The sequence below is a fragment of the Hyaloscypha bicolor genome (assembly GCF_002865645.1).
Source record: "Hyaloscypha bicolor E unplaced genomic scaffold K444scaffold_19, whole genome shotgun sequence".
NCBI classification, from domain to species: domain Eukaryota; kingdom Fungi; phylum Ascomycota; class Leotiomycetes; order Helotiales; family Hyaloscyphaceae; genus Hyaloscypha; species Hyaloscypha bicolor.
The window spans coordinates 137,289-150,934 of NW_020194521.1; the positions used below are offsets into that span (position 1 = coordinate 137,289).

A 13,646-nucleotide genomic window follows, 5' to 3' on the forward strand; every position below is an offset into this window, starting at 1 on the left:
TAAAAAATTAAAAAAAAATTAGGAAAATTAAGTCTAGGCTTTTAAATTTATTTAATAAAATATATAATATTATAACTTATATTTATAAATTACTTATTTATGTAACTAAATAAATAAAATATATAAATAGAAATTACTCGAATTATAGAAAAGACTTTATAAAGAATTTCTTATTTAATTAAAACTAGAAAAAGCTTTATATAATTAAAGATCTTTTTATTACTTTTATATATAATTTATTTTCTTTATAAAAGAAAATATTACTATAGTAAATTATATACTTTTTATAATAAATATCTTAATTATAAATTTTTTACTTTTTGTTTTTATTCTTATATAAACTTAGCTAAATATAATATAAACTAAGTTTTTTATATAATTCAATATTATATATATTATATTTAATAAATATTGGCCTAAAACTAATTTTCTTTTCTTTTATATTATAGCTTTTATATAAGATATATTAAAGTTAAATAATTAAAGAAATATATAAATCTAGCTTTTATAATTATAAAAATTAAGCTATTTCTTTATTATTAAATAATATTCTTTTTTTTCTTATATAATAATAAGCTATTTCGGGAATTACTAATATTTAATAAATAAGAAGCCTTAGCTTAATAAAGCTAAAAAAAAATTTTTTTTTAACTAAGACTCTTATTTATAATTATTAATATTTTTTTAATTTCTTTAATAATTAATAAATTAAAAAGGGTTTTTTTGCAAAATATATTATATAATAAGCTAAAAGTAAAAATAAATAAAAGTAATCTTAGTTTTGGTGTTTATTATCCCGGGTTTGGCGCCTGCCGCATCGGGCAAGGCGTATACACGGGCCACTCGCCGCTTTTAACGTTTATAAAAGTCGCGCCCCTGCTGCTCGGCCGCCTTAGTATAGAAAAGTCTCCATAGTGTGCGCCATTTGAAAAGAAAGTGGGATAGAAGGCTTTTAGGAACTCAAGTAAACCTCTATGAAGGCAGATGCCGATAGCCATAATGTTAGTAAGGGTTACGAGTGAAAGGGTACGGCGATTTCTAGCAGCTTTTTCATTTGGCGCTTAGGCAAACGGTGAATATTTAGGGTTCGCCTGCCCAAGCTGCTTAACAGCTCAAATTGAAATTTGACCATATGCTTTTTTACTTAATATTTATTACTCAGATAGAAGTAAAAAAAATCAAAAGCGGTAGTTTTAGTTATCTGGAGGCGATTTTTAACTATGCCTTTTATCACCGATATCTTCAAGCAATTATCAGACTCCAGGATATCCCGTTTGTGTTCTCCAATTAAACTCCTTGAAGTGAGCCAGTCCCCCCGACGCAACCAGCTGATCGACTGCAACCTTTAGCGTAACGCGAACCCGCTAATAGGTCGAGTTCCAAGCATTACACCGCCACCACCACTTTGTTCAGCCCCGCGAAAAGCCTCGCGGACAACATCAAGAAAAAATTGACGCCAACAAACCTTCGAATTTTTCGACCATTATGGCTATTCTCGCAAAGACATTACAATGTCTTTCGGATGGTCAGCCGGCGATATCGCCACGGCGATCGCAGTTACCTACAATCTGATCCAAGCCCTCGACGATGCCAATGGAGCTGCCAAAGAGTATCGCGAGGCTGTATCTTTCCTCAACGATCTCAAGCGGACTCTCGAACCTCTTCATACATTTACAGCTTGGGGTGCATATCCGGCATACGGGCGAGAGATTGGGCAGCAGGTTGACCATATCAAGGAGCCTGTGCAAGATTTCCTGGCAGCAGTTCTGAAGTATGAGCCGAGCTTGGGAGCGAATGCGACCAAGGGTTGGAAAAGGAGTGTGCCAACCGTCTTCAGAAAGTTGCAATGGCATATCCTCATGTCGAAAAAGGTTTTGAGGCTGAAGGGGCAAACCGAATCGCATATGCGAATCCTCGATTCGCTAATGCAGCGACTTACTTTGTACGTCAAACCTTCAGGTGCTTTTCCTTACTATCATGATTTGCGAAGAGCTTTAACTGATTTTGACCTAGGGACGTCGTGTGGACAGCTCAGCAAAAGCTCCCTGATACTCTACGCACTACGTTCGCAGAGACAATACGACCCGAGCTTGTTGCCATCCTTCGAGATTGCTTACCTCCAAATCCCACAACTAGCATATGTAATATGAACGCAGCAATTACGAAACTGTCGGAACACTACCAGGTTATATCTTCCAATATGCAGGAGATCAAGCAGCAGTTGAAGAAACCCCAGATTGTGCAACAACACATCGAGTCTTCCCTGCAGGGCGGGAGTGGAGGTGCGGGACAACCCGCACAGCCTGCTTTGCTAGATCGTTCCCGTATCGTTGGGTCACTTGTCGAGTCTCCTGATCGGACGTCGAGCCAGGCGAAAGATGCTCCAGCTATGGAAGTCAATGACAAGTCTCTAGCAGAAGTGTAAGTTTTTTGGTCGGGGATCGAGAGTCATTCGTGCTAAATTGTGTAGATACTATCTCGTGTTGCTCTACCTTGGAACCTTCCTAAAGAATTTGTTGTGAGTGATCTAACACGAATCTTCTTTCCTAAGGCTGCTAAATGTAACTAGCATTGTGCTATCACGCTTGGTTCAGCCCTCGCGAGCGCTGATGCCGGTCTTATTGGCAAAGTACAACATATCCTTCTTGGATGCAATAGGACGCCCCGCACGGGTCCTACCGTTTGAGTATTTCCGCACCTTCAAAGTAGGACGAAAAGTAACACTTGTGGGTCGCAAAACCTGGCTAATCAGACATGACAGATCTTGCAAGCATTTATAGAGTACGAGTTTAGAGATCTTCCTGGCTCGGCGTGGGTAAACCATGGTAAGTATCTAGTCCTGAGCTTGCGAAACAACCGAGCATTGAACGAGGAAAATTGGGATTATTCGGTTGCTCCGGGCGCAAAAATTGCCATGTCAGTGCTTGTGAAGAAGCGTTTCGGATCAAATTGGACCTCGGATGAAGAATGCTGCCCCGAGTCTAGCTGCTTGGGGACACTGAAAAGGAGAGAAAGCCAATCGTGGGCAACCTGGTAGGTTGATATCCCTCTGTCACCTGCGAGGTGTCATTTCTAACTTCCAGAGTAGTTCAGTATGCGAAAAAGAGGTCTATACATCCGTACTTAAGATTTCGAACGTTCCAGAGACCGCTACCGAGACAGATAACCCTAGGGGGAATCGGCAGAATAGTCGTCAAGCAAGCTCCCATCAGATAACTTTCGAGCCTGATGATGAAGACATTTCGTTCTTCAAACGAATTGCACAAGAGGTATTAGATGGTGGTACTCTGTCAGAGAAGCCCTCCTCGTCCTCGCCCCCCGCCGAAGACGATATGCTCTTGATCAAGAACAAGGGGATCACGTATCCGGTCAAATTCCCAGCATACAGTATCGCGGATGGCAAACTTCAAGTCAGAGATGTGAGGGAGCGTGTTGCGGCAATCATGGATCTGCCCGAAGGCAGTGCCAAGCGGATTAAGCTACTATACAAGGGGCAGCAGTTGAAAGATGACTATATGCCGTGCAGGAATTATAGTCTCAAGAACCACAGCGAGGTGTTGTGTATAGTGATCGATGCACCGGCGAGCAGCGAGGATTCGGAGGACGACAGCGAGAGCGTGCATATGCTCGTAAGTCCGCAACAGAACCTCGCAGGATCTCACTCTAAACAAACCTTGCAGACCAATTCAAACCTATAGCGGTCAAGCCGCGTTGAAACCAAATCTTCCGGTTCGCCAACAGCATGCTATAATCTACACCAGTAATCAAGTTCCGGAAGAGCAGCGATATACTACCGGCGACGGAACAGTGGTGACGGAAAACCTGTCCAAAGATCCGATCAGAGTCATGCGTGAACAGGACGACCAGGAAGGTTATCTACATCCTGCTTCTAGACTCAAGTATGTGAAGATATACACTGTCGAGAAATATGTTCGGGTCCTCAACGCTGGAACGGCCCACAAAGATTCCCTAGAAAGCCTCCGGCGCAATTCAATATTTTACCGAAGGCACCTGAAGATTCAGGATATGGGAAGAGAAGACGGATGAAGCGGGCTTAGAACAAAAGTGAGATCGCCAGGAACTGTTTGACCCCAGCCAGTATGAACATTAGTACTCTACAGCCCATACCAACTCTCCTTTTAAAATTGCCTTCTACGCTTCTGATCAGTCCCTTTGAAGGTCGACACCGTGGGTTGACACATATCTAGTGAGGGAGAATTGATCCTCGCAGCCCTGACTAATCTCCAATGCTAGACTCATTTAGTTGCAACTCAATTTTCCAATAACACATCATACCGTCGAGCACGTTACATATTCGAGAACAGGCTTCTAGAACCAGACATTGCAAATCAACAAAAGAATAAAATTTAAATATTACAGAGGCGTCTAATCTCTTCCCAAAAACATCAAATAACATCCTTAACCTGTATCCCCGCGGAGTTCGTGCCATCATAAACTCCAAGCTTATCAACACCCGCCCTAAAACTCTCAGGAGGGCCCAAATAACTATACCTCAGACCCCCTAAATTTACAATAATCTTCTGAATAACAACCCCAAGTTCTACCGCCCAGACTCTCAAAGTGTGTTTTCCGGTCTTGTTCAGATTATGCAACGTCCAATTTAGCTGCCCCTCCATGTTTGGCTGCCCCTGATGATGCTCGCTTAGTTTTCGTGTTCCGACCCCCCTAAAACCGCGATATAACTATCCCAGATCTGGGGATTAAAACACTACTACCTTGGCTTAAAAAGTAAAAATAAATAAAAATAAAAATAAATAAAAGTAAAAATAAATAAAAGTAAAAATAAATAAAAGTAAAAATAATAAAAATTAAAAAGTATTTAAAATATTATCAAATTTATAAGCTATAACTTTTATTTAAAGATTTATTTTATTTTAACTTCTTCTCTTTTCTTTATTAATATTACTATTATATATAAAAGAATCTTTTATTATTCTTTATTTCTTATAATTATATTAATAATATAATAGTAATATATTAAATAATTTAGTTCTTAATAATAGCTTTATTACTTTATTTCTTATTTTTACTTTTATAAACTCAAACTAATAATAAGTAATATTTTTAAAAGTTTATTTTTTTATTACTTTTAATCTTAATATAAATTAGCTTCTTTTTTAAATCTAATAAATAATAAATATTATAAGCTAATAACTTATTTCTTTTATATAATATTATAATAATTAATGAAGTTCTTATATAATAATAAATATACTTTATTAAAAACCTCTAAATATTATATATAATTTATATTATATAGCTAAAAAGAATTTTCTATTATATTGTATTCTATATTGTACTAAATAATAATATTTCTTATAATATATAAGAAACGAGGTCGTAAATAGCTTTAATTATATAGTACTAAGGAATAAGTAAGACTAATATTATAATTTAAATAATATTCGTAAAACTCGATATTCGCACATAAACGATTTATTAGCAATCCTTACTAAGCTCTGAAAACCGGATGCATAATTTTTTATGACCTCGATTTAGTCTTAGGCAAACTGTAGCCGAAATGGGTCCCACATTGTGGTGCGCAGGCCTGACTCAGGCGTGCTCTGGATACTCAGGCTCTGCTTAGGCTCTGCTCCGGCATGCTACCCTAAGCTCAGGTTAAAGCAGCAGTTGCTCACGTCCGCAGACTAAAACAGAACCAGCGAAAGGGAAAATTAATCCTGGGTCTGTGGGTATCCGTTGCGAAATCCCCAGCAGGACGAGGTTTTTCGACAATTTCTGGAGTATGTCTCTCAAGACCACAGAGCAATATAACAGCACCCGCAGACTACCCGTCAGAAAATTTGCTACTCCCTATCCCAGAGGTACCTCTCATCGGGTCACATACTCGTCCTCGTGTTCCCGGTTATTATATTTGTGACTTCCGTGGCAACTGTATTAAAACTCCAGACCGCAAACATGGGCGCAACTCTGTACGGCAATCCGAAGTCAACGTGCACAGCACTAGTACACATCGTTATTGCTGGGGAAGGCATAAATTATAACTTTGTGTCTGTCAATCGGATCTGGGGAGGAGAAAGCGATCGTCTTGCTCATATAGCTATAGAATTTCCGTTGGTTTTGAGGCGCACTTGAACTCCTATATAAAAGACAGTAGAGTGAGATTCGAGATAAGACCCCTGGTTGTCTTTGTCTATATCTGGCCCAGCTGGCCTATGCCATGCCATGTCTCACTCGAATCAACTTCAAGTCCGTCAGGTTTTAAACACCACACATCCAGCTCTTATGCTACAATCTTTGCGGCGTAACTATCTCCATTCTCACAGACAACAGTTGGAGCATCCTTCCATTCTTGCTTGACCATCGCACACTTATCCGGGATATCATAGCAACAGTCGTCTCCACGTCGCCAATGCTTTGAACCACCACAGTGTTTAGCAGGACCAACAACTACATCATGACTCCTAAGACACCACACATTAGCATCAACTCAACAAACAGTCAATAAAATAAAAACTTACTTGAGCGCATCAATCAGGATTCTGAAAGCAATCTCAGCAGCGAGGGGAGTATAAGGGAGCGATCCCTTTGGATGGAAAACCGAAACCTGCTGCAACGGATCCGTGATATCAACACCGGTTAAACCGGGAGTTTGCTTATCAAGTGGAGCAATGCCGGGAGTTGGTAGAATCGTAGTAAGATCATTGAAAAAGACATTAGGATTATTGGCGCCGATAGGATCATCATCATTGTCCTGCTCACAGAATCTCTTCCCCTCAAACACCTTATCGAAATCGATGAACTGGAATTCGTCGCCAGCTTTGGACACAGCCTTCTCAATAAGAGCATTGATCTTAAGAGTTAGGTCGTTCGAGCGGAGCCGATTGAAGGAAGTGATATTCAAAGCTGCGAGCTCTACGATTGGGAAGAAAGAAATCTGATCGCATGCGTCCCCTTCGATAGGGCCATCGAACAATTGAGCATACCCTGTGACGAAGATTGTTCCACCTGGAGCTAGAGATGAGGATTTGATGAGGTCAAGTTTCTGCTCGAATTTGTCGAGGATGGCTGGATCATCAACTGTGGCGAAGGCGGCGTCTAGGGCGGCGTCACAGACTGCTTGGGCGTCGACACCTGGGATAATTTTTGCGTAGGCACAGGCGACCTGTAATGCACTGTTAGTATTTGGTCTTGCTATGGGATAATGATCACATACTGCTATCTCCTCAAAGCCGAAGTCGTTTCCACCGATAGTGACGGTGAGGACGTCAAATTTCCTTCCTATAAGTTTGGCTATTTGTCCGTCAATGTCGTCGAGCACGTCGCCGGTGCATGCGGTGAAATCGAAAGGATGGTCTTTAGGCAACAAGAAAGGAAGGAACTGGAGAAGTTGTCTCGGGTATGAATCATCTTGGCGAATACATTCAACTGCTGGAGTTAGCATTTTTAAGGTTAAAGCAGGTGGAGAGAGTGGTTAGCATACTATCAGAAGCGTCTCTGGAGTTGTTCAAGAAAAATCCCGAGCCAAGACCAGCTGCAAAGCTGTCTCCGAGGGCAGCATAGCTTTTGGGAAGATCGATGAAGCCTGAACGAGATGTTTGTTGCACAATTGGAGTGGCGGATGTATAAGTCAAGAGGGCAAGGAGCGAACCGGCTAGAAGTACTCCCATGTTTCCGGGGGAAGGGAATGTCAAAAGGAGATGTAAATTTCAGAAATCGTAAAGATTGAATCCAAGGAGATAGGAAAGACAAAGGGAAGAACGATGCGATATAGATAATTGTTAAGACTATTAAATGGAAAATGGTCCTAGTAGAAGGGCAGAAAGATTGGATATATACATTTACTCCCTCACAGACAATGAGTGAATGGCTTGGCATATCAGCAGCTTACAGCATCACCATTGCATGGCAGAGGCGGGGGCTTACGGGCCTGGTGGGCCGGTGGCAACCGCAGCAAAGTCCCAAAATATCCTGCTAGTGCCATTGGTTTGCGCGGCCGTCTTTTGTGGCTGCTCGCAGCTTTGATTGGATCCGACTGGTTACCGATAGGTTCGGATAGTATACGGTCCGGACTGGTTGCCGAATGTTTTCGTTGAATCTTGAACGAATCTTGAAATTCGAGAAAGCTCTGAGTAAGACGATGACCGCCAAGGAAGCGCGGAATTTGCAAACCGTGTTTCGCCAAGTTATCGATTTCTTACAATTTGTAATGTTTTCAAGATGGCAAGGTACTTAGGGGCTCTCGTGATGGAACCTCAAATGATCAGGGTTCTGACAATATTCAAGCAAGTAGATGACACTATTATCACTTGAATCTAATTATAGAAACCGGAATACCTTGAGATCGCATATAACGAAGAAATTAAATTAAATTAATACTACTAAATCAGAGGGAGGATTTCAATATTATTCTGGAAGTCGATTTTAGACCCCTCTCATCGCGTTACACGTAACTGGTAGTTCGCTCTTTTGTAATACCGTACGAAGTTGCAGGCCAAATCCGCAATATTCTTGGCATGTGTAACGGTCGAGACCCGACTAATATGCTTGGCTGAGAGCTTCGCCCGGCCACATGATCTCGGGCGGGTGAGATACGGCCCCATGCCATCTTCTCCTGCAGAGCTCGGTCGTCGCCTGCCTGACCGATATCCGCATGTGCTGAAAACCTTAGCTTTTGGATGAGCGATGAGCGATGAGCGATGCAAGAACACTCGAGTCAGGCCGCCGATTTCTATTATAGCTTAGGCTGCTCATTCATGTTATAAAATCGGACATCAGCCCAAACTGTTCCGAAATCTTCGTCATTCTGTACCTGGTCGATTATTTCTCGGATATTCTCAAGTAGTTCCTTATGTTACATGTCACGAGACTCATAATTTTCTTCTACTAAACCAAGGAGATTGAGTCTACACAACTTGATGAAGTCGGTGCTGCGCTGTACCTTTGCTAAACAGTTGAAAACATGCTAATACTAGTAATGGTAGGCCAGAATGAAGTACAAGTTGTTCGCGAAACCCCGAGATAAGCTGCCGAATTGTGGAACATTACAATTAACTGAAGCAAGTCCGAGATTGCTTTCTGCATCTTCTACCGGCTCTAAAGTTCGACAAGTTCGAATTCAAGTCTGCACTGCTCCTTATGCAATACGATAAGATCAGCCAGCAGCTGTTCCCGCTCTTTAGCCATTTGCATTTTCTTCTCGATTTCAAGTGCAGCTTGTTCCAGTACGGTGTGCCCATCTCTCCCCATTCCTCCATTTATCAAGCTTCCTGTGATATTCTTTAGTATTTCGATTTTCGGTATATGATTGTTAATATCTGTGATCTCCAATTTCGCCATGCTTGTCGTAACTTCGCATTATTCCAGTCTATTGGGGGGCAGCTCCTACTACGCCCTAGATCTGTCAAGACAATAAAGGAGATGGTCTGCCCCAATCGTTGTAAGCCACCAAGTGAAGCCAAGCTCATACTACCATGACATCGGCCGCCTTGATCTTAAACCCAAAGCCTTTGACTGGCCTTCACTCCCTCACAACGCTGAAAGGAGAGATCCTGCCTTCAAGCTTCGCAGTTTTGCGAGCGATTATTTTGAATTTCTTCTGCAAGCGTTCGCATTTGGGGATCCAGTCGAGCTGAGATGTGGTCCAGTCTGACTATCTCTCGAATTACGATTGCAGTATTTGTCGTTCCTGTTACTTCACGTTATCCATTCGGAAAGCTAAGTCGTTGAGACTCCGGTTCAGATCCCAGATGTTATCTCTTCTCCTACTCCATTTTTCGCGGTTACAGGACTACCACTCGCGGAGACCATTGGGGTCGCTCGTCAGGACGTGGAATTCGTCATCTTGCTGTAAGAAGAACCTGAATTCTTTTTATTAGCTCTCTGCCTGAATCGATTCCGTCTCGTCGTAGAAGATGCTGCAAGCGGGGTCCCAGCCGAGGAAATCGTGAAGGACAGCGAGACCGGAGGTGTGTACCACTTGAAGCTTTTGACATGGTCATCAATAGTGTCCGATACGGCCTGGTACTGCTTCTCATCGATTTGTTGTTGAAGCTCGCAGTGAATCCTAGATCCATAATCGTTGATCTCATCGCCAAGCATAGCCATGAGTGCTGCCATTCTGGCGAACCTTTCGGTATCACTGTAGTCACTGACATTGTCGTGAATGCTTCCTGTTTCGATCTGGTGTGCGATGCTGGACAACCTCTGGAATGGCCTGCTAGATATCCTGTCCTGTGGAAGTTTTTAGTCTCCGGCGGGCACTTTTCTTTGCGGCCATGATTGCAATTTAGTCTATTAGAGATCTCCCTAAGATTTCTGAACGGCAAAAGAGGTCCTCGATGATCAAAATGCTTCCCAATGTCTCGTTCCTGGGGGCTTTTATTTGATGGCCGTTCAAGAGGTCCGCAAACAGACATCTTGAACCCACACATGTCTCCGAATTCGTGATATCTGCCCATGACGATGCAAACAACAAAGAAGAACGTACCAAGAATCCCGTGTTCGAATGCGCAATCATTTTGATGGAAAATACTACCGCATGCACTTGCATTTCAGACTCGAAGTAGGATTTCCAGCCACGTCCAGGAATGATCTGGGCATTCCATAACTCAACCACACAAACAAACTCGAAAGAAAACACCAACATGAAACGTCCCCCGACCTGCAACAAACTGCTTCCTCCCATTTCTCCGATTTCTCACAATCGCAGACTTTCCATATCCGGCTAACCGGGAGGACTTCACGGCTCATTGGCCCAAAAGCCACTCCCCTCATTCGCTAGGACCCCGCTATTATCACACCACACAGATGACGAGTCGCACAAGGCAGCAGCCCACCATCATTAATACAGCGAATGGGAGGCCGTTCGGCTAAGTTGCGTAACGCAGACGAGAGGAGGCCTCCCAGACGATGTGCAACAAAATTTCGGAGCCGGGTGCGCGGCATGCAACAAAGGTGTGAGAGCGGGTGCGGTGTGCTTATGAGGCGAGATGAGCAGGAACAGGGAAGTACAGAAACATAGTTTCTTGATGTTTGGTGATAGGCTATTGTTCTAGTGATAATGGAACGGTGGTTTGATTGACATGAGGATGACGATTGAGAGTTCCTTTGTCCGAGAAGTCGGCGGCGACGTCCACTTGGATCTATTATCCACAAGAGTGGGTTGAACTTCCCTAGCAAAGACGCATCGCCGAGGCCATTTTATACAAGATTGATTCATTATACAGCATATCTACAATCTCAATTGGTCACCCTTTTAATTCCCCCCACGCCTCACCTACTCCCCACCCCCATCCTTCTCCGTATGCTTCACGCCCCCTTGCTCAAGCAACAGCTTCAACATCTCCTTCAACTCTCCGATCTCTCCTTTCAACTGCCTTACCTCCATCGTCGCTTGGTCCTCCTCAACGTTCGGCTTTACCCTCGCCACAGTCTTCGCCCAGCCACTCCTCTCGAAATCAACTTCACCAGAAAGCTGCTCCCACTCCTCGACGCTGTCATCATCCTCCTCTCCCCTACACCTATTACTTTTCACCATCCTGGCGCTTCTCATCTCGAACCAGGCTGCCACCATCAACAGCGGAGAATAAACAACACCCATCACATAATCATTCAATTTTGCATAGTAATGTCGAGGCATCCACCATTCAAACGGGATTATCAAGCAGAAAATCTCGATGAGATTCAAAGGCGCGATGAATACATTCTCATCAGGCGCGCGCACGAACTGCATTGTCTTCTGGCTAAAGAGAGCCATGTACTCGTCGATCGCGTTATTCGTGATATCTTCATACGCGGAATTATATAGCGCGATCAAGATGTTGAGTAACACAACCATGACGACAAATGTAAAAATGTAGTAGAGAATAATGCCGAAAGGAGGAGCAAAGTTATCGAAGCCGCTAAAATCAGGGGACTGCATGACGGCGTTGGCCATGGCTTGCAGGATGAAGATCGTTGCGTCGGCGTTGGAGTCTGCGTTGTCCATTCCGATGAATGCTTGGAGGAAGCCGACGATAATTACGATTAGGAGAGCGAAGAAGATGAGAGATTCTTTCATCATCACTTTTAGGACGACTAGCATTGCTCCAAAAAAGCGGATCGAATCCAAGTAGAGAAGAAGGCGTACCCAGAACATTGGGGCAGAGAACGCTACACAATATTAGCACACTTCCCCAAGAGTGGCACGGGATAGGATGGCTTGCCAAGAAAGTTGTATGAAAGCTCATTGAACTTCTCCCTCGGTCCCCTATGATCCAGTTCAAAAGGATGACCAAGAGCAATAATTCTCGTGATCAAGCTCGTAGTGAGGAGCGCGTAGAGTAAGAGGTTAAACACGTTCCAGAAACCAATGTAAAACCGCCCTACTTTCCAGAACTTACTGGCTTCATCGCAAAGAAAGCTGAGGGTGAAAACATAAAGCATGACCTCAATGATATCCAAATCTCCAGTTGGATTGACCGTATTAATGGCCCCGGTATACAACCCCAAATAGATGAGCGAAAAGACGACTTGCGTGGCATTCTGGTAAACAGGCGCTCTCATCCGATCCGGATCAACATGTGCCCAATAACTCGTATTATCTTTTTTCTTATAGTCGACGAAATTGCTAGGGTCGTTTTCATCTTGTACCAGCCATCCCCGCCAAAGATAATTAACGCATTTTTGATATCCAGATGATCCTGTAACTCGGAGGGCGTGCAGATCGACTGCTCGTTCGATAACATTTGCGGGGGCTGTTTGCTCGCCGTCGACTATAATCGAGTAGCGCTTGAGGAGCAATTCCTGCAGGAGGTATTCTTGGTTGTCTTCTCCCTCGATCCTGTCCATTGTCAGCCAACACCCGTCTCTCTGCTGCCCAAACCTACAGGTGTTTGGCAATAACCTCACAAGCAATCGCCCTAATATTATGCAAATCCGCATCCCACAGCTCAAGCATAGCCTGCATCTTGAACCACCTCTTATTAACCAACAATGCATAGACCACACAAGCGCTATAGTCCTCCCCGCCCTCGTTCCTCCCTGCTTCTTTGGCCGCCTTCACCACCTTATGTGTAATTATCCTGCTATGGCTTTGTGTGATCTTAGACTCTTCGAGCTCACAGGGCACGCATTCTTCGATCAGGTAGCGCAGCTTGAGTGCGATTTTCGTTACTTCGGGCGCGGGGATAGCGGAGGGAAGCGCTTCTTCGTGGTATGTAGGGAGGAGACGCCGGGCTTCTTGTCGCCAGAGATGGCGGTCGCGGCTGTGATTGAGGTTAGTTCTCTCTCTCTTCTCTTCGTTGCTTGCAGACTCGTTTGCAGGGTAGCTCAATCGACATACCTTCCGTCCAGACCGAACAGCTTCTTCCATTGAACCATTTTGGCCTTGTTGGATCGATCAGAGAGTAATTGGCCTTGTGCTACAGCCCCAAGAGTCTGTAGAGGGAAGCTTAGTTGTGGTGGTTGAGTGAGCAAGCTCTGCAACCTGGCGCATCCCTCCACTTCGACCTTGATTTTTGGTGTCTTGGCGAAGTTCGCAAACTCTTGGCCCATGTGCAATGACGTCGATGCTCGATGGGGAGTTTGATGGCCATTGTTGAAATATTATGACACTTGATTAAAAATATTGTGGGAAATGCGTGTAGAAAAGAAAACAAGACTATCGTTAACTGGTGATAAAT

General features: G+C 43.4%; 3 protein-coding genes across 3 annotated transcripts; 1 reads left to right on the forward strand and 2 right to left on the reverse strand.

The window, feature by feature from the left end:
- Window positions 1-1,429: 1,429 nt before the first annotated feature.
- Window positions 1,430-4,047, forward strand: K444DRAFT_660339 (uncharacterized protein; the record flags this gene model as incomplete). The annotated part of the gene is made up of 7 exons (XM_024886451.1): window positions 1,430-1,942; window positions 2,014-2,421; window positions 2,471-2,518; window positions 2,570-2,705; window positions 2,762-3,033; window positions 3,089-3,629; window positions 3,742-4,047. Exons 1-7 carry the CDS (start codon window positions 1,512-1,514, stop codon window positions 4,045-4,047), a joined length of 2,142 nt encoding a protein of 713 aa, XP_024741457.1. The 5' UTR covers window positions 1,430-1,511.
- Window positions 4,048-6,067: 2,020 nt separating this feature from the next.
- Window positions 6,068-7,718, reverse strand: K444DRAFT_712170 (SGNH hydrolase). The gene is made up of 4 exons (XM_024888276.1): window positions 7,466-7,718; window positions 7,199-7,410; window positions 6,504-7,147; window positions 6,068-6,446 (listed from the first exon to the last, which is right to left on the reverse strand). Exons 1-4 carry the CDS (start codon window positions 7,650-7,652, stop codon window positions 6,266-6,268), a joined length of 1,224 nt encoding a protein of 407 aa, XP_024741458.1. The 5' UTR covers window positions 7,653-7,718; the 3' UTR covers window positions 6,068-6,265.
- Window positions 7,719-11,176: 3,458 nt separating this feature from the next.
- Window positions 11,177-13,645, reverse strand: K444DRAFT_608912 (potassium ion channel Yvc1). Its single transcript, XM_024879471.1, has 4 exons — window positions 13,307-13,645; window positions 12,852-13,229; window positions 12,189-12,805; window positions 11,177-12,135 (listed from the first exon to the last, which is right to left on the reverse strand). The coding sequence occupies exons 1-4, from the start codon at window positions 13,516-13,518 to the stop codon at window positions 11,261-11,263; spliced, it is 2,082 nt and encodes a 693-aa protein (XP_024741459.1). The 5' UTR covers window positions 13,519-13,645; the 3' UTR covers window positions 11,177-11,260.
- Between the last annotated feature and the right edge of the window lies 1 nt (window position 13,646).

Coding starts and splice junctions, on each gene's coding strand:
- K444DRAFT_608912 (XM_024879471.1), bottom strand. CDS start 13,518: ATGGGCCAAGAGTTTGCGAACTTCGCCAAGACACCAAAAATCAAGGTC. Junction 13,230..13,306: donor CTGTTCGGTCTGGACGGAAG/GTATGTCGATTG, acceptor CCTCAATCACAG/CCGCGACCGCCATCTCTGGC. Junction 12,806..12,851: donor GAGGTTATTGCCAAACACCT/GTAGGTTTGGGC, acceptor GACAATGGACAG/GATCGAGGGAGAAGACAACC.
- K444DRAFT_712170 (XM_024888276.1), bottom strand. CDS start 7,652: ATGGGAGTACTTCTAGCCGGTTCGCTCCTTGCCCTCTTGACTTATACA. Junction 7,148..7,198: donor TCGGCTTTGAGGAGATAGCA/GTATGTGATCAT, acceptor AGTGCATTACAG/GTCGCCTGTGCCTACGCAAA. Junction 6,447..6,503: donor ATCCTGATTGATGCGCTCAA/GTAAGTTTTTAT, acceptor GTGGTGTCTTAG/GAGTCATGATGTAGTTGTTG.